Source organism: Clupea harengus, chromosome 10 (genome assembly GCF_900700415.2).
Source record: "Clupea harengus chromosome 10, Ch_v2.0.2, whole genome shotgun sequence".
In the NCBI taxonomy this organism is placed as follows: Eukaryota; Metazoa; Chordata; class Actinopteri; order Clupeiformes; family Clupeidae; genus Clupea; species Clupea harengus.
Genome location: NC_045161.1, coordinates 1,225,419 through 1,244,626, shown reverse-complemented (window position 1 = coordinate 1,244,626; position 19,208 = coordinate 1,225,419). Strand labels below are relative to the sequence as shown.

Genomic DNA, 19,208 nt, shown 5'->3' with positions numbered 1-19,208 from the left:
CAGTTTGAGGTTCTGATATGTTTTTTATTTATTTTGTTCTGAATATGTAAAGTTGGTAAGGCTTTATTCTCAAATGTTTCCTCTGTGTGTGTGTGTGTGTGTGTGTGTGTGTGTGTGTGTGTGTGTGTGTGTGTGTGTGTGTGTGTGTGTGTGTGTGTGTGTGTGTGTGTGTGTGTGTGTGTAGTCTCTAGACAGTCTTCTCTGATGTCGCTGAAGAGGTCATCAGAGGGCAGAGATCGAACTGACATTCAGAAAGCTGTCGTCACCAACATTGCTTCAGAGCAACAAGCGCTAACCAAAAGTGAGTTCCTATCACCTCACTAAATCCTGTAGTCTAATAACACAGTTTACATATGTATAAAATAGGGTGATATTGATGGAATGAAACCCAAAAGGACTATATGCTGGTGTACTTGAAATAGGTGACAATCGCCACAGGTTTGTCCGGTCAGAACAATAACGGATGCCAATGTTCCAATGAGGTCTGATTTATTGCACACACACACGAAGTGAAGACATGAAGTGTTTGATGAATGATGCCCGTGAATATAATTATCCCGTGTAAAGGGACTTATATCCACATTTGAATCCGTGAACTGACTGATATAATCCGTGTTTGAACCGTGAAATGATAGACATGAATCCGTGGTTTGAACCGTGGTTTCTATTAAACAATACAATGACAAATATATACAATTAAATACAATAAAGATGATATATACAACAAGAATGAATATAGTATACATGATGAATATCACGGCTGTGCTGTAAATACGGATCTGTCCCTTTAAATACCGTGCCGTGTAACGGCGAACATTCCAATTATCTCCTGTTACTAACATTAACTTGAAGTAGCAGTAACAGAGTGAAATACAACAAGACAGTGAATGATTACTATACTAAATGACTAACAGATATTACCTACACTGATATTAATAGACTAAATCGCTAAATCACACATATACTATATACAAACACTCACATTCACAAAGACGCACGGCAAGACGAAAGTGAATGTCCTTGATAACAGATTGTCCGGTTAACTCCTTGATGATAAGGCTCCTCTCCAGCTTCTATTGACCCACACACTGGCCAGCGGTGGGTCAGGCTTATATAGGGGAGCTGAGGGGGAGCCTTGAAACTGTTGAGTTTGACCAAATGGTCAGTGAAATTCCACTGTGCACGAGCCCCACGGAACTCTGGGATCAAATGATAGGATGACCCTTTATGGACCCCAGGTCCCGTGAGTGGCCAGCACAGCGGGGGTGCACAGCTGGGTGCAACTGGTGGCCTTTTTAACAATATGTGTTCCCTGGATATAGGAGAGCAGACAGACCATAGTAGTCAGGGCACAAAAGGTTGAGTATTTCACTTCTACATCTGTGTGAGTGGCCAGATTCCCCAGGGTGAATACCAAATTCAAGTACACACAATGGCAAACTTTGGCCAGGTTATAAACTGAGCGAAACCTCATCTGTTTCATAACTGAATGTAAATTCATCTGGTCTGCTCAAACAATCTTTCACTTTGACTAAGTGCTTGTAAATCCTTTGGTGGCTGGTTGGCTCAAATCATTGCTAGCTAGCTAACTGGTAAATCAGAAACTCTGTGTAGACCCACACGCAAAATGAGCTGATACAGGGGGGGGTTCCTCAATTTACCTTTGATACGTGTGGTGGAAGGAGATTAGCCAGAAAATAGCAAAAACATTTGCCGATATGATCAAGTATGATCTCTATCAGGACCTGTAACCTCTCGTGAACATCTCCTAACTCTGTCATCAGCTGCGATGGTTGGGAAAACCTCAATTTAAAGAGGGAGAGAGGTCTCGGTTGAAAAACCGTATGACCCACACAAATCCTCGTCGCGAAATCAAATTCGTTCAGTTCGTTCCATCACTGTTTGTACACACAGAAATAATTCGCTGTCTAGTACACTTAATTACGCTGTACAACTGTCATGTTTTGCACACATACAATGTAAATCCCCCTTTGGGGCAGGAGCTTATGTCGTTTAAAATCCGTTATCTTGGTTGACACAGAAATCAATATTAAGCAACACGTACACATAAGGGGCGGAGTTGGGGAACAATTCCATACCCTTCTTGCAAAAATATCTAAATCCAAGGAGGTAAACAACCAAACAATAAACAATAATCTGTGTAATAAAGCGCTCCATGGCCATTAATGGGTATGTTCTCCTCGTTTTGTGTATGTTGAGAGGCGAGCTGTTTGGGCAATCTTTTGCATTCCTAGAATGTGAATGTTTAGATGGCTATGGCTTGGAATGTTTGGCATAACTATAAACAACAAACAAAACTTGCACTTGCATGTGAAGTGAGGTTGGGAGAGCTGCTGGAAAGGCTGATTTTGCCCTCTACATTAGCAGTGTATACAGGTATATGGTGCATGGGTGTCTACATTAATAATAATAATACTAAACTTTATTTATATAGCACTTTTCATGCAAAAGAATGTAGCTCAAAGTGCTTAAAACATTAAACATTAGCAGTATATATAGGTATATAGTGCATGGGTGTGCTGCTTTGGTATGGAAATTACAATCAATAACGTTTTTTTCTGGTGTACTCTTCTGGTAATCATGTGACCTCCTCTTGTGAAAAGGCTTTGTCTTGGAATGAGAGGGGTAACCGTTTAGCTCACCAAAAGGTGTTAACAGCCCCCCCCCCCCCCCCCCCCTCCCCTGTACATTCAAAACAATAAGATCATTCCCCCCCCCCCCACACACTTTTACTTTTTGATAACATAAATTTGATTGTCCATATCAATAGAATTGCAGAAAGCTTTTTTGCTTATAGCATAACCCCAGGACCTTAGAGAATCACCTTGGTTGTTAAAATGATTGATTTTGCCACACCGCTCCAGAGTTTTTTTTTAACATAATTAGCATGTTCTTTTTGGGGTGTTGGTGCTGTTTTCTCTCTTCACCAAGTTAATTGTGAGTGGCACCATCTTGGAACCTTTTCAAAATGATCTGGTCCATTTCGTCTCCACCTTCATGCACTGTGATCCCCTCTCCTCAAACTGTCCAGTACAAACTGTCCAGTACAGCACAAACAACTGCAACATCTGAATAGCCATCAATATCATGTCTGTTGCTCGGTCCACATAGGCTCAAATATGTTACTTACACTGATAAAATCAACATTTAAAACAAACTTACTCTTACCTGTCCAGCTCTAAATGCAATGATTGTGAAGTCCTTTTATGATTTCAAACTGTGTTTTGTGGTCAGCTGCCGACCCAAGTGGCCCGGTTGAGCGTGAGCTGAGGGAGAAGTGGGAGACGGCACTTGGACCACGCTATGATGTTCTGGTGAGATATTGCCATGAAACCAATCATTGTTTCTCAGTGCCAGAGGGATTTAGCCAGAAATGGGCACTATCACACAGGTCATGCAATGGTTAAGTCAGTGGTTCTTAACCTGGGTTCGATCGAACCCCAGGGGTTCGTTGAGTCACTCTCAGGGGTTCGGCAGGGGTCAAGACACACACAGTATAGCCTGGTTCACACTAGCAAATGTTGTTTTTATATATACCTATGTTTTGAAGAAATCATATTTTATTTTTCCAATTACGAAGGGTTCAGTGAATGCACTGATGAAGCTTGCAGGGTTCAGTACCTCCAATAAGGTTAAGAACCACTGGGTTAAGTAATACGTATTTTGAAGGATGTAGATGCTGTTTGGGATTGATGCTGTTTTTCACCTTTAGGTTTTGCAGATGGACCCACTTATCGAGGATGACTCGGAGCTTCAGAAAAGCTCAAAGGTAGGGAAGGACATTTCTAAATGCTCATGAGTTTTGTGGCTGGGCTGGTAGAAAGTGTTAACATGATAATCACATGGTCGGGTGTCGGTTCCTAAGGATAATATTGCAAAATTGGTGAAATATAAGCTGCCATTGATACAATGGATATACTATATAACATTGAGGGAAGACAAAGGTTGTTGTGAACATTGTCACATATTGATTTGTCTGTATTTGTTCCCTCACTGGCATGCTGTCTTCTCAGCTGCATCCAATACATACCATGCGTCTAGGGGTGGAGCTGGACTCCTTTGATGGACATCACTACATATCTACCATAAATCCTGATGGGCCTGTGGCCAAACATGGCTTACTAAGGCCAGAGGATGAACTACTTGAGGTAAAAAAAAAACATGTATGCTCATCATACGCTTCTTGTGCTGTCCCCAAGTGAAGTTCTCTCCTACATTTACATTTACATTTAGTCATTTAGCAGACGCTTTTGTCCAAAGCGACGTACAATGGAGAGAACAGTCAAGCTAAGAGCAATAAAGAACATGGTGTAACAATAAATACTACTTTACATAAGAATTAGAAAAATGACCTAGAAAGGAAAAAGAAGTGCAGGAATGTAACTGCTGAAGTGCAAGTTAAGCGCTAGTCAAGGTGCCAGTTAGGAAGGGAGGTGCTCTCTGAAGAGTTGGGTCTGTTGTGGCTGAAGGGATAGGACTATCGGCTGTTTACACCATGCTTGGCTACATGGTCTATGGCTGTGGCCATTCCTTGCCATATTTAGTTTTGCCAATTTCCCCATGTTCGGACATGATTCATCCCAACTTACAAACTCACGTCATTTGGTGCAGAAAGGTTTTGTTGAGGTAACTTTGGGAAATGTATCTATCAACTGAAGTTATTTCTTTTAGTTTCCATTTCAAAATGTGTATGTATTCAACAGCTTTATCTATACGTTATTCAGGACATTTCTACTGACTTTTCCCATATGATTTTTAGAACCCCATGGAGAAAATGTGTTGATGGCTGATCATTGAAACAGATTCAGAATCATTAGGGCCATAGAACAGAGCCCTGCAGCTGTAGGCCAAATACACCAGTGTGCATCTGTCATTTGATCCTTTTGGTTTTATTTATTTACAAACATCGCACTGACCATTCTCTGAAGGTCTCTAAAGGCGTACATCAGGGTACTTCACAAGGGGAAACAAAGGAATTAGAACATAGAAAAATGTATGTATGGCAACAGCGACATCTTCTGGTCATTTTCAAATACTGCCCAATTTCATAATAAACCGCCAATAACTGTGAAACACCAGTGTGTTGGTGCTGGAAAACTGTTGAGGCAGACGTATATTGTTTTGAGCATCGTTGTGTGAAAGAAGTAGGGTATGTAACGGCTTAGCATTGACATCTTCAATCTAAACATTTCCCACCGACATCACAAAACCACAAAATATGCCCAACCCACTTGCTGAGGTATTGGCAATCAAACACAAACATTACTGTTAAATGAATGCTCATGTTTGTCTTTAGACAATATATACATCAGTGTCATCATTCTAAATAGAACTAGAAGATAAAAAAGGAGAACCTTTGGTCAGGGACTGCATACACGTACACATCTTTACACAACACCTGCTCATGTACCAATAGTACCACAAGCACTTGTGTGTGCTGTGCAAATATGCATCTGAAAATGATTTTCTTTTATTTCCATGTCTGATTCTGAATTGTATGAAAATGTTTTTTTTTTCCGGACATTGCCTTTATTCTACACGTGTGCTAAAAGTTATCGAAGTATCAGTTTTTGTGTAGGCTATTGAATACGTTCACAAGGACACACAATTAAATAACCTCTGCATGACACTAGGGGGCACTATGATAAGCACATTTACGTTTTGGCTTATACCTCCAGAACCGTATGAGTTATAACAAAAATGATCCCCCCCCCCCCGATTCTCCAAAGCTGCCGAAGCTAACGCACAACGTTCACACCCATTTCTGCCAAGTTTTCCTGACATAAAAAAAAAAAGAACTATTAATCTGATTCTCATAAGATATTATTTCTATCAGATTCTTATTTTGTCCATAGGGGGCACTAAAACTGAGATTGGTCAATATCTCAAGAAACGCTTGAGCTAAAAGTCTTATATCTGGCATGCTTATAATTGGCCCCATTTGCAGCCTTCTCATAAAGTGCCAAATGGCTGGCTTGTCAAAATGGCCGCCAAACGGCCAATCAAAATTCAGCAGTCAGTATTTGTCATCGTGAATGGCCGATCTTCATGAAACTACAACACGTTTTCCTCTGTTTCTCTGACATGGTTTGATCTTCAAAATTCAGTTAACCTTGGAATCCTGATGTAACATTTCTGAAATTCAAATGATCCTCGTCCATCTGTTGAAAGCATTCAAATCATTCAGGCTTTCGCCACTTGGAGCGCTTTGCTGATGCTGCTCGGACCCTGATGATTGCCGCCTGCGGCTATATTTGGAGTTGTTTTCTGAGCCCATAAGGAGCACTTCTGTTTTTAACTGCAGGAAATTGTGTGCCATCCAGCCTCTGACTTCTATTAGACAGCAGTGCAGTGCAGTAATGTTATCCAGATCCTCTGGTTTATCAGAGACATCAGCATAGCTGCATTACTCTCTTTTGAAGGAAGACAGCGCAGCCATGACGCATGATGACGCTTGACTGATGATTTCACAGTAAAAGTCCTAAATGAACAACTTCATCGGTGCAATTCTCATTGTTTTCAGATGTTTGTGGTTAATGTGTGTGTGTTGTGGTGTGATTATTTTTACTGTATTCCTGTATTACTTATGTGTGTATGTGTGTGTGTGTGTGTGGTATGTGTGTGTGCTATGTGTGTGTGTGTGTGTGTGTGTAGGTGAACGGAGTCCAGCTGTATGGGAAGACCCGTCGGGAAGTCGTGGCGTTCCTTAGGGAAGTTCCTCCGCCCTTCACTCTGGTCTGCTGCAGAATGCTGAGTGAGGAGGAACCAGAGATGCAGGACTGGAGACCTGACAGCCCTGTGACCACCACACCAGAGCAGGTATACACACTCACATACACACACACACACTCACACACACACTCACACACACACTCACATACACGACACCAGAGCAGGTACACACACTCACATACACACACACACACACACTCTAATACACACTCACATACACCACACCAGAGCAGGTACACACACTCACACTCACACACACACTCAAATACACAACACCAGAGCAGGTACACACACTCAAATACACAACACCAGAGCAGGTACACACACTCACACACACACTCACATACACACTCACATACACAACACCAGAGCAGGTACACACACTCACATACACACTCAAATACACAACACCAGAGCAGGTACACACACTCAAATACACACTCACATAGGAGGAGGTTTCAGGAGGATTCAAACAGAGCTGAGGAAATCAACAGAGTAGATGTTATGGATGCTTTTCCTTTTGTGAGCTTGCAAAACAAAGCTGAGGCCTATTTGTAAGATGCCTTTCACATTGCTTAGTTAGTGATGTGTGTTTGTAAGATGCCTTTCACATTGCTTAGTTAGTGATGTGTGTTTGTAAGATGCCTTTCACATTGCTTAGTTAGTGATGTGTGTTTGTAAGATGCCTTTCACATTGCTTAGGTAGTGATGTGTGTCACTCTCACACATTCACATTGCGTAGTTAATGATGTGTGTTTGTAAGATGCCTTTCACATTGCTTAGTTAGTGATGTGTGTTTGTAAAATGCCTTTCACATTGCGTAGTTAGTGATGTGTGTCACTCTCACACATTCAGCAAAAGCAAATTGAGACTGTCAAAAAACTAAATATTTATATACATTTTACTACAACTATACATTTTGCTTCATTTCATACTTCACTTACATGCAGGGAAAAGTAAGTGCTCTGCAGTCTCATTTATTAAAATTAGTGCTGTCAAACGATTAAAATATTTAATCGCGATTAATCGCATTTATGTCATAGTTAACTCAAAATTAATCGCGATTAATCGAAATTTTTTATCTATTCTAAATGTCCCTTCGTTTATTAATTTTTTCCATCATTTTATTTTTATTTGAATCCCCTTATCAACATGGAAAAGTGGATTGGCTTGCTTTATGCAAATGTTTTATTTTATTGAAAACCAACATTGCCAAACAGGGCGGTACAAAATAAAGTAATAAAGTGCACATTTCAGGTAAACAAGGACTCAGCCTATAGTGCAGTTAAACCATGGCTTAATATTTTCTTTTTTTCAAGTTTGCTGGGAACATAGCAGTCAGGCCTCTTATTTCAGAAACAATGAACCGTAACAGTTAGGTTACCAATAAAAGGTAAGCCTACTACTTCTTTGCTTTCAGCCAGCTGCCTGTTGACATTTTCAGACAACAGTGAAGCTCGCTTCTTTTGCACAACACAACTTTTAAAAGTAAACTTTCCATTCAGAAGCTTTTTATCATCCATTTCGCCGTATCGCGCTCACCATTCACTCAAACCGTAACGTTAGCCTACTACACAGTTTGCGAGGCCAAAAAGAACGTTAATCCTAAAAAAAAAAAAAAAAATGATATAAAAAAAAATCGCGTTAATCTCGCGATAAAAAAATTAACGGCGTTAAAATGGGTTTGTGTTAACGCCGTTAATAACGCGTTAAACTGACAGCACTAATTAAAATATGTTTGTGAATTGGACAATGTTCATCATGAAAGCACCAGATAACCTTGACCGCACCATGGACGCACCAAAGAGCTCTGAAGGATGGAGTGGTACTTCTCCTTTGTAAAGATGTCACCTGCACCTAAACCCGACAGACATCCGTTGTTCCATTTCAGACAACAGAACTCCATAGTGCATAGTTAGAACAGCTAGTGGGAACCACAGTTGTGTTTATCTGGCATTCAAATGGTCATATACCCTCAACATGAATTTGAAGATGATACTAGTTGCATATAAAAACCAAACCTAAAAAAAAAGTGGAAAATTGCTACATAGTTTTACTTTAATACAACTGATCACAGGTCTTACGGTGCAAACCCATGACAGCGACTTCCAACACTTTGAGTGGGCGTGGTGTAGCGTCTGGAAATAGCATAACAGACTGGACTAGTGGGCTAGTTAGCAGGCTAGCCAGTTAGTAGGCTATCTAGTCACTTGTCTTTATATCAAAGCTGTAATTCTGTTCAAATAAGCCCAGGATTAAATATATAACATACCAGGAACAACAACAAGCCCTTACAAGGCCATCCAAGCCTTTCTTTTTAGCAAATTTATCGACCAAACGATGCCACAGTCCTGCAATTTTCAAACCGTCAGAGACGACACCAAACAATCTGATTGGCCGCTGCAGGGAAAAATCGCTCCTCATTTGCATAGGATTCAACTTTTTCCAAACTTTTATCGGTCGCGTCACCCAAAACGGTGGTCTACGTCACAATGGATTGGCTCCCGTCGAAATGCATGGGATTTAGAATATTGCGTCGCTCGTAACGGTGTCATGGGTTTGCACCGTTACATACTGTTACAGAGTGCCAAGCACTGTCCCCTTAGTCTAGCCTTCAGTCTAGCCATGATTTGATGTTGCTTAGAAAAATCATTTGTTCACTTAATAATAATAATAACTATTTCACTTGGTGGGAAACATGGTATCAAAACTATCACAATGCTATTTAGTAAGCAATATTGTGATGGAATACTAAGACACAGTCATTTTTATAAAGGATGAACAACAGCTGCAGGTTCACTTCCTTGTAGAAGCCTCTGATAAGTAGATCACATCCACATGAGAGGCATCTTGGTGTGTGCCTCAATGGAAGGAAAGGAAATCTGACCTGCTGTACAAAGGAGTTATTCTAGAAAATAGCACGTATTAGCTTAAATGGAATTGCTGACTGAGAAGAAGTTCTGAATATTAAATATTTCATTATCATTTTACTTGTTGTAACTTTTAAATGTTTGTAGATCCTCAAACTGTCAGATTATTTCCGTGTTTACATAAAAATCTCAGGCATTTGGACCCCATTGTATATATGAACCAAGCGTGCTTATTAGGGGCGCAAACAGTCAGAGGCAGTTGGATAAAGCCTCAAGAACCAAAACTACTGTGCTCTACACTAGCCTTGATGATGTTGATATTTCTCAAAAGCGTACAATACAATATATATAATGTGTCATAACTGGTGATGTTTTTCTTAGGTGTCTGACTCAGGCTTAAGGGAGGAACACTGAGATAATTATTTATAAAACTCCTAGAATCCTAGTTCCTATTAATCTTATTTCTGGCAATTATAGTGTTGGTGTTTTTTTCTGATTTATCATCAGGGGGTCCTTAACAGTTTATATTTTCACCAGGAGCGGCCATACACAGCTGTGTCCGCAGTGGAAAGTGTGCTGATAGCTCCAGGTCGACCCTACACACCTGTGTCCGCAGTGGAAAGTGTGCTGATAGCTCCAGGTCCACCCTACACACCTGTGTCCGCAGTGGAAAGTGTGCTGATAGCTCCAGGTCCACCCTACACACCTGTGTCCGCAGTGGAAAGTGTGCCTATAGCTCCAGGTCGACCCTACACACCTGTGTCTGCAGTGGAAAGTGTGCTGATAGCTCCAGGTCGACCCTACACACCTGTGTCCGCAGTGGAAAGTGTGCTGATCGCTCCAGGTCCACCCTACACACCTGTGTCTGCAGTGGAAAGTGTGCCTATAGCTCCAGGTCCAGCAGACAGAACTGGAGAGGATAATGATGGTGCTGCTGGTGACCAAGAGAATGATGATGATGACGAAGAAGAAGAGCTGGCGCTCTGGGCCCCTGAGGTGCAGGTGGTGGAGCTGGAGAAGGCAGAAAAAGGCTTAGGGTTCAGCATCCTTGACTACCAGGTAAGAATTAGGCTACAGTCTCCTTGACTACCAGGTAAGAATTAGGCTACAGTCTCCTTGACTACCAGGTAAGAATTAGGCTTCAGCATCCTTGACTACCAGGTAAGAATTAGGCTACAGTCTCCTTGACTACCAGGTAAGAATTAGGCTACAGTCTCCTTGACTACCAGGTAAAGCTTAGGCTACAGTCTCCTTGACTACCAGGTAAGGCTTAGGCTACAGTCTCCTTGACTACCAGGTAAGAATTAGGCTACAGTCTCCTTGACTACCAGGTAAGAATTAGGCTACAGTCTCCTTGACTACCAGGTAAGGCTTAGGCTACAGTCTCCTTGACTACCAGGTAAGGATTAGGCTACAGTCTCCTTGACTACCAGGTAAGGATTAGGCTACAGTCTCCTTGACTACCAGGTAAGGATTAGGCTTAGGCCGTTTATGTTTGCAGATTCAGGTGTACGAGAACGCGCGTTCAATTTAAGAATCAGTGCAGAGATAAGAACACTTTGGCGGTAAAAGAACACATTTCCACCCATTCATGAATCCGGCGGGGATCTGTCTCAGGGTTGGTCTTACGAAGGTCGTTAGAAGATATTTTAGAAGACACTTGAATGTTCGAGAATGAGGTCCATTGTTACTAAATTGACTCGTTGATTATTGGCACTCTGCTGAGTATTGCTCTCCATGGGAGGAGCTAGAATGGAATGAACCCAAGAGGGAAAGAAGAGGGCAAGAAGTTGTTTGTTTTCAGATTTTCACGTGTTTTCATTATAAGGCCATTAGGGGCCCCATTGACTTCTACTGTGGGTACATATATTGTGGGAAGTTCTTACAAATGAAATGATCCTTCACTGACATTTTGACAGTATCCAAATCTCTGCTGTCCTTACCATTAGCGTTCTAAAGGAATGGCATCATTTCAGTGATCTCCTTCTGTGGTTCCTTCAGGCCCACTCGCCCCTTCTTGCTGTTGTTTTTGCCTACTCTCTCTTTCTCATTCATGGTCTGTGCTGCCCTCCACAGGATCCTCTGGATGCCACCAGCTCTGTCATTGTGATTCGCTCCCTGGTGCCTGGGGGTGTGGCGGAGCACAACGGTGGCCTTCTCCCTGGGGATCAGCTGGTGTTTGTGAACGATGTGTACCTGGACGCTTCCTCTCTGGCCCAGGCTGTGGAGGTGCTCAAGGCTCTGACAGCTGGGAAAGTCTATCTAGGCATCCGGAAACCTCTGGTACGTTCCGGGACTTACACTTCCAAAACTACTAGACAACATCTGTTGATCTGTTGACAAAATCTGTGTACGTTTTCTGTAGAGTTTATTTGTGTATTGCAAAAGTGTCAAAGACTACAGGCATTCAGGTAGTGTGTGTGTGTGTGTGTGTGTGTGTGTGTGTGTGTGTGTGTGTGTGTGTGTGTGTGTGTGTGTGTGTGTGTGTGTGTGTGTGTGTGTGTGTGTGTGTGTGTGTGTGTGTGTGTGTGTGTGTGTCGGTGGGTATGCGTGCAGGCAGATGAAAACCAGACTGGGGTGAAAGACTGGCAGTCTGGAAGGGAATTCAGTGTGGAGGAGCCTGAAGTGACGTATCCCCTCGTTCAGGACAACCTGTCTACCCATAAGGTACATCTACATCTCAGGTTGACTTGACCTTGACGGTTAAAACTGGTTGGAAATTCAACCAAATAAGTCATTAACAAGTAATTCAGCTGCTGATAGATGTTTACTCTAGAGATGACGTGTCCTTTTTCACCATGTATTTTCAAATATACCAAAGCGCAGTCAGCAGTATGCTGGAAGAATATTTACAAAATGTACGTATATTATATTTCTCTTTCTCCTTCTGAAGTTCCCATAGGTCTCTGTATTCACCACTCTCAAGCTGTGTTCACACGTAACTGATGAAAACCAGATCAGCTCAAAGCTCTTTTGATTATTGGTGATGCTGTGTTCACACGTAACTGATGGAAACCACATCAGCTCAAAGCTCTTTTGGTTATTGGGGATGCTGTGTTCACACGTAACTGATGGAAACCACATCAGCTCAAAGCTCTTTTGATTATTGGTGATGCAGTTTAACTATCATGTCATATAGTTCACTGTGCTCTGAATTAAACAGAAGTGTCTCTACTGCTGCCTTCTCCATGTTTGACATTTCCATGGGACACAACACGTCTCTCTGCTCCTCTTATGATTTGGTCAGCTGTCAAAAGAGCGCTTGACCTAAGGGCATTTTTACTGAGAGGTTGACATTCTTTCAACCAAGAAAAATGCCCTGAGCTGCAGAAAAACATGCCAGCAACGGTGTTCCAAAAGAAGCTCAGGGCGTTTTTGAAAACACTGTCTACTCCATAGGATTATAATGTAAAACAGAATGCTGACCGCTTCAAAAAAGACATTACGTGTGAAAACAGCCTAAAGGGCCAATGTTATGATGACCTCAAGCTGTGGTCGGTTGGCCATTTGTCAGTCAGGTCATGAATCCACTAATCAACCAAATGAATGAACTGCTAGTCATCTTGGGTGATGGTAAGCAGATGGATGTGTGTGGCAGTATTATACCACTGCCGGACTGGAGTTTATCAGATCACATTCCAGTGTGAACTGGTCACAGTCCTACACTGATACAAATGCACACAAGAACAATAGCTAGACATCACTCTCCTGGCACTGCATGTATACGTTGATGGGCAGTGGAAGTCAGCAAACGTATGACTATTTAGACTGAGGTTGCATTGCAAAAAGACCTGTATCTGATCTAGAACCACATATAGAAGTGGCCCAAATCAGGATTTAATTTGGCGAAATGTCAAAAAGTACCTTCGAAAACAAGACTAGACTAGACTACAAAAACTATGATTGTGAAGACAAGATCAATCCATACAGGGAAGGATATAACCGTATGTGAGGATAAGCGGAGAATGGGTGACAACTGTTGTGTTGCTCCTGTTCTGATGATTTTTGTTGAAGTATTCTTTGTTTACAAGTCCTTACATAGTGATGATAAAGGTTGTGGTCACAACTGTGTTGTTCTAGGGTTCTGAGGATCCGTGTCCAGTTTACTGATAGTGTCTGTACTGTGTGGTTCTGAGGATCCGTGTCCAGTTTACTGATAGTGTCTGTACTGTGTGGTTCTCAGGATCCCTGTGCAGTTTACTGATAGTGTCTGTACTGTGTTGTTATGAGGTTCTGAGGATCCGTGTCCAGTTTACTGATAGTGTCTGTACTGTGTTGTGTTGGTTTGAGGATCCATCTGCAGTTTACTGATAGTGTCTGTACTGTGTTGTTATGAGGTTCTGAGGATCCGTGTCCAGTTTACTGATAGTGTCTGTACTGTGTTGTGTTGGTTTGAGGATCCATCTGCAGTTTACTGATAGTGTCTGTACTGTGTTGTTCTAGGGTTCTGAGGATCCGTGTCCAGTTTACTGATAGTGTCTGTACTGTGTTGTTCTAGGGTTCTGAGGATCCGTGTCCAGTTTACTGATAGTGTCTGTACTGTGTTGTTCCAGGGTTCTGAGGATCAAGAGGATTTTGAAAATGACCCAGAGCTGATCTTAGACAGCATGCCACGCTACGCCTCGCCACTCATTACCAGCGATGACTACTCCCCCGGTTACTCCTCCCACCAACCCTACCAAGACAGCGGCTCCTTGGCCACCACTGAGGACATGGGCTTCTTAGAGAGAGAGATGGCTGTGGATGAGGAGGAGGAGGAGGAGGAGGAAGAGGAGGAGGAAGAGGAGCAACAGGAGACAGTGGAGGGGAATGCAGCCATGTACCCCAGACAAGTCTCACTGATGAAGGAGGATCAAGCAGTGGGTGACCTCATCTCGCCTGTCCCACATGAGCTAGAGGAGCGGGTGAGTTTATATAGGTGCATCATGCCTCAAGGATCGGTCCAGAGAGGGGCACATTATGGCACCAGGGTAGATGTGAGTTTATATAGGTGCATCATGCCTCAAGGATCGGTCCAGAGAGGGGCACATTATGGCACCAGGGTAGATGTGAGTTTATATAGGTGCATCATGCCTCAAGGATCGGTCCAGAGAGGGGCACATTATGGCACCAGGGTAGATGTGAGTTTATATAGGTGCATCATGCCTCAAGGGTCGGTCCAGAGAGGGGCACATTATGGCACCAGGGTAGATGTGAGTTTATATAGGTGCATCATTCCTCAAGGGTCGGTCCAGAGAGGGGCACATTATGGCACCAGGGTAGATGTGAGTTTATATAGGTGCATCATTCCTCAAGGGTCGGTCCAGAGAGGGGCACATTATGGCACTAAAGGAGCGGGTGAGTTTATAGGTGCATCATTCCTTAAGGGTCGGTCCAGAGAGGGCACATTATGGCACTAGGAGCGGGTGAGTTTATAAAGGTGCATCATTCCTTAAGGGTCGGCCCAGAGAGGGCACATTATGGCACCAGGGTAGATGTGAGTTTATAAAGGTGCATCATTCCTCAAGGGTCGGTCCAGAGAGAGGGCACATTATGGCACCAGGAGAGATGTGTCTACTAAATACTAGGGGTGGGAATCTCTTGGCACCTCACGATTCGATTCGATTCCGATTCAGAGGTCAACGATTCAGAGGTAAACCGATTATCGATTCTAAACCGATAAAACGATTATCGATGCATCTCGATTTTTAAAACATTTGAGTTTGCTACTCAGAGTCTCAAATCACTTCCTACTTTGTGTTTGATAATTAAAGAAAATCAACAGATTTACCTTCGCTATTTTTTTATTAGAGAAAAAGTTTTTCCTTGTCACAATTACTTTCTATGAACAATGCAAAAATCGATGCCGCTTGCATTTCAACACAAAATTAATGTGTTAAAAAAAAAAAAAAAAAAAAAAAAAAAAATCGATTATGAACTTTTCTGAATCGAGACAGAATCGTTCTATAGAGAATCGAGAGGAATCCCCCACCCCTACTAAATACACATTTGAAATCACCATGGAACAAGAAAGAACTCCCTCTGGAGATGACAAAAAAAGATTTGGTTAGGGTTTACTTGATCTGAACAATCTTACTACACTTGCAAATGCACGTTTTTCTTATTGTTTCTAATTGTTGTTAATGACTCACTATATCCACCCACACATTATGTGTATACTAGAAGCACACAGCCAACCAAGGAAAACATACCTCTGATTGACTTAACACAGTACGGTGAACTTGTGTAGCTAAAAATTCTACTCTTTATAAAGACCAGCTTTACCTAGCAAGACATTTAATCTAACGTTAGCCAACAGGCAAATCTCTTAGTATGATGGTTAGAAAAATGTACACTTACTCATCCAGCCTATCTGCAGTTGGAACAACTTATAGCTCCATATTTCATGACATATAATTGCCATTTCAATAGAATCTAAAATCTTTGCAGTTTTGGACTCTCCTTTGTGACTCTGTCATGGCTTAACGACTTGTAGGAAACTGCTTCAGCCCTCTTCCTTTTAAGTAGAAATATATTTGCCATTTTAGTTGCGGAGAACACAATTATCTCAAAGAGGCTAGTATTGCATTTTTCGATTTGACTGTAGTTGAAAGTCCAGGGTTCCCATCCATTTTCAGTGACAACATTTCAAAACTTTTCCATCACTTTTTCGAGCACCCTTAATGACCTTTCCATGACCTTTCCCAACCTTCAGGTACACAACATTGTGTACCTTACTCCACAGGTCTAGCCTCAATATTGAATGAAAATGAAGGCACGTACAGGTGAATAGGATACAAATTTGAACTAACAGATATCACCATGAAACTTCCCCAGCTAATTAGTTAGTTCATTATTTAATTGTATTTATATTGTTGTATTAATTAGTTAATTAGTTTGTGAGCCAAGAATTGAAAATTAAACAACACTAATACGCTAATTAGGCTATATCAGTTCAAGTGGAAAGTGTCTCACCCTGCAGAAATGTGTGCAAAGAAACATTCTCAATAGAAGAGATCAGTTCAATTAGACCTACACTACTGATCACAAGTTTGGAGTCACTGAGAGATTTGTTTTTCTATTCAAATCAACTCAAATTGAACAGAAATGCAGCGTAGTCGTTGGTAATGTTCTTAACCACTCTTACAGCTGGAAATGGCTGATTTTCAATGGCACATTATGTAATTCCATATTATCATGTTTAACAAACTATCTTGTAATTCTGTTTGTGCGACTGAATACTGCTGTGTTGTTTAAGGGCACAATGAAACAGGTCTTCTTTTGGCTAATTGAGCCTCTGGAGCATCAGCACATAAGTCAAGAATAATAAAACATAACAATTTATATATTTTTTTATTATTATTTTGATAAAAATAAAACCTTTTGTAAATGTGCAAATTAATTCTTTTCTTTTTTGACTAACAGAAAGAAGAAGCAACAGAGAGTGCTACAGACGAAGAGGAGACAGCGAGACCTCCAGCTCTACCCACAGAGTTGCCTCCCAGTGAGCTCACACACACTCATTACCAGATCATGACCATTGCTTTCAACACTGTGCTGTCATATCATATAATACTCCTTCTGTTACCCGTCAAGCCAGGCCTTCATTTCAACTCAAGTTTGTATTATTCAACTGAAGTTAGGATTGAATTGAATTGAACTTGGGTTGTGAATTTAAATGTTAAGGCATTAATGTACATACTTTTTCAACTTATTCTGTTTTGTGCATGTGTGTATAATTTTATTTTATTTAACCAGCGAGGACATCTTCCATGTCCGTATTGGTTGCTGCAGCCATGCTAGTGCTGGGACTTTTAGAAACAATCAGAATTGATACAGTTCAGCAGGATTGGGCACCACTGTCCAGCTCCAACTGATGAGACTACAGTTCAATCTATATAACTGTTGCTATGGAGCTCACAACTGATGAGACTACAGTTCAATCTATATAACTGTTGCTATGGAGCTCACAACTGATGAGACTACAGTTCAATCTATATAACTGTTGCTATGGAGCTCACAACTGATGAGACTACAGTTCAATCTATATTACCGTTGCTATGGAGCTCACAACTGATGAGACTACAGTTCAATCTATATAACTGTTGCTATGGAGCTCACAACAGATGAGACTACAGTTCAAACTATATTACTGTTGCTATGGAGCTCACAACTGATGAGACTACAGTTCAATCTATATTACTGTTGCTATGGAGCTCACAACTGATGAGACTACAGTTCAATCTATATAACTGTTGCTATGGAGCTCACAACAGATGAGACTACAGTTCAAACTATATTACTGTTGCTATGGAGCTCACAACTGATGATACTACAGTTCAATCTATATTACTGTTGCTATGGAGCTCACAACTGATGAGACTACAGTTCAATCTATATTACTGTTGCTATGGAGCTCACAACTGATGAGACTACAGTTCAATCTATATTACTGTTGCTATGGAGCTCACAACAGATGAGACTACAGTTCAAACTATATTACTGTTGGTATGGAGCTCACAACTGATGAGACTACAGTTCAATATATATTACTGTTGCTATGGAGCTCGCGCTGTTTTTCTTTCACTGATATGGTTGAAATGGCCATCTCTGCTAATGACCAGTTGCTCAAATTTTTACTTTTCTGTGCGTGTGTGACCTTTGCTGTTTCCATAGCTCTGCCAATATCCTCAGGTGTTGAGACAGGCTACATATGGGCAGAATCTGACCCCCAGAATGATGAAGGATTGGGATTTACTTTGACAGACACAGAGTGAGAAACAACTATTAATATATACCAGAATTTCAACACCTATTCTCTCTCTAAAACAGACCTTTAAGACATGATTCATGATTCAAGTCAAGTTAGGGAACTGTTTTCTTTCTTTCTCTCCCTCTCTCTCTGTCTCTGGCTAAGGAATCTGAAATCATGAACAAAACAATGCCTCACAACAAAACAATGGGGGTGCTGCCTTTAGCAGCACAGGATATGCGAAGCAATTTCAGTAGAACATAAGGTTTTGAACAATGGATATGGAAACCTAATTACCTAATTAAAATGTTTCTTAGCCTCTGTTTGGCTAGCTAGCACCATAAGGTTAAAAATGCTACTGGGCCACTACAATACCTAGGCCACAATTACAGCCCTTTGAAATCCGTTTGACAAACAAAGTAACAAAAACTATTAAAATGAATGAAATACTACAGTCACACTGACCTTACTCATACCTTACATGTATGATTGCTGAGCACTTGCATTCTTTTTATGTTTGTTTCATCATTATGAATGTTGTCATTCCAATCCAGAGTTATATTTATTCACTTGTGTATTTGTTTGTTAACTAAAACCTTTTTATTGTGATAACATTGTAAATGTAAATATTGAATGACATCTTCCAGGTCTCAACCATCTTCTACCAGTGAGAAAAAGAAAAAGGGCCAGACAGCAGCGGTGTTTCCCCCTGGAGGAGAGCAAAGGTACCACAACGCAAAACGAGTCCTTTTAGCGTTAGTTGCTATTTAGCTATATTGACTAGTTAGCCTCCAGGCTGGCTAGTTTCCATGATTTTGTACGAGGAGAAATCCAACTTTTGTTGGCTTTGTAGG

At 41.3% G+C, this 19,208-nt stretch overlaps 1 protein-coding gene across 1 annotated transcript in view; it reads left to right on the top strand.

Moving 5' to 3' along the window:
* The window catches only part of patj (PATJ crumbs cell polarity complex component), a 78,977-nt gene that overhangs the window by 19,518 nt on the left and 40,251 nt on the right, over window positions 1-19,208 (top strand). Inside the window, exons 12-24 of the mRNA XM_031574809.2 lie at window positions 185-301; window positions 3,256-3,335; window positions 3,734-3,790; window positions 4,035-4,169; window positions 6,676-6,840; window positions 10,572-10,682; window positions 11,700-11,906; window positions 12,180-12,290; window positions 13,704-13,717; window positions 14,122-14,527; window positions 17,028-17,106; window positions 18,279-18,375; window positions 19,002-19,079. Of these exons, the coding sequence (XP_031430669.1) occupies window positions 185-301; window positions 3,256-3,335; window positions 3,734-3,790; window positions 4,035-4,169; window positions 6,676-6,840; window positions 10,572-10,682; window positions 11,700-11,906; window positions 12,180-12,290; window positions 13,704-13,717; window positions 14,122-14,527; window positions 17,028-17,106; window positions 18,279-18,375; window positions 19,002-19,079 (1,657 nt within the window). The remainder of the gene's footprint in view (window positions 1-184; window positions 302-3,255; window positions 3,336-3,733; window positions 3,791-4,034; window positions 4,170-6,675; window positions 6,841-10,571; window positions 10,683-11,699; window positions 11,907-12,179; window positions 12,291-13,703; window positions 13,718-14,121; window positions 14,528-17,027; window positions 17,107-18,278; window positions 18,376-19,001; window positions 19,080-19,208) is intronic.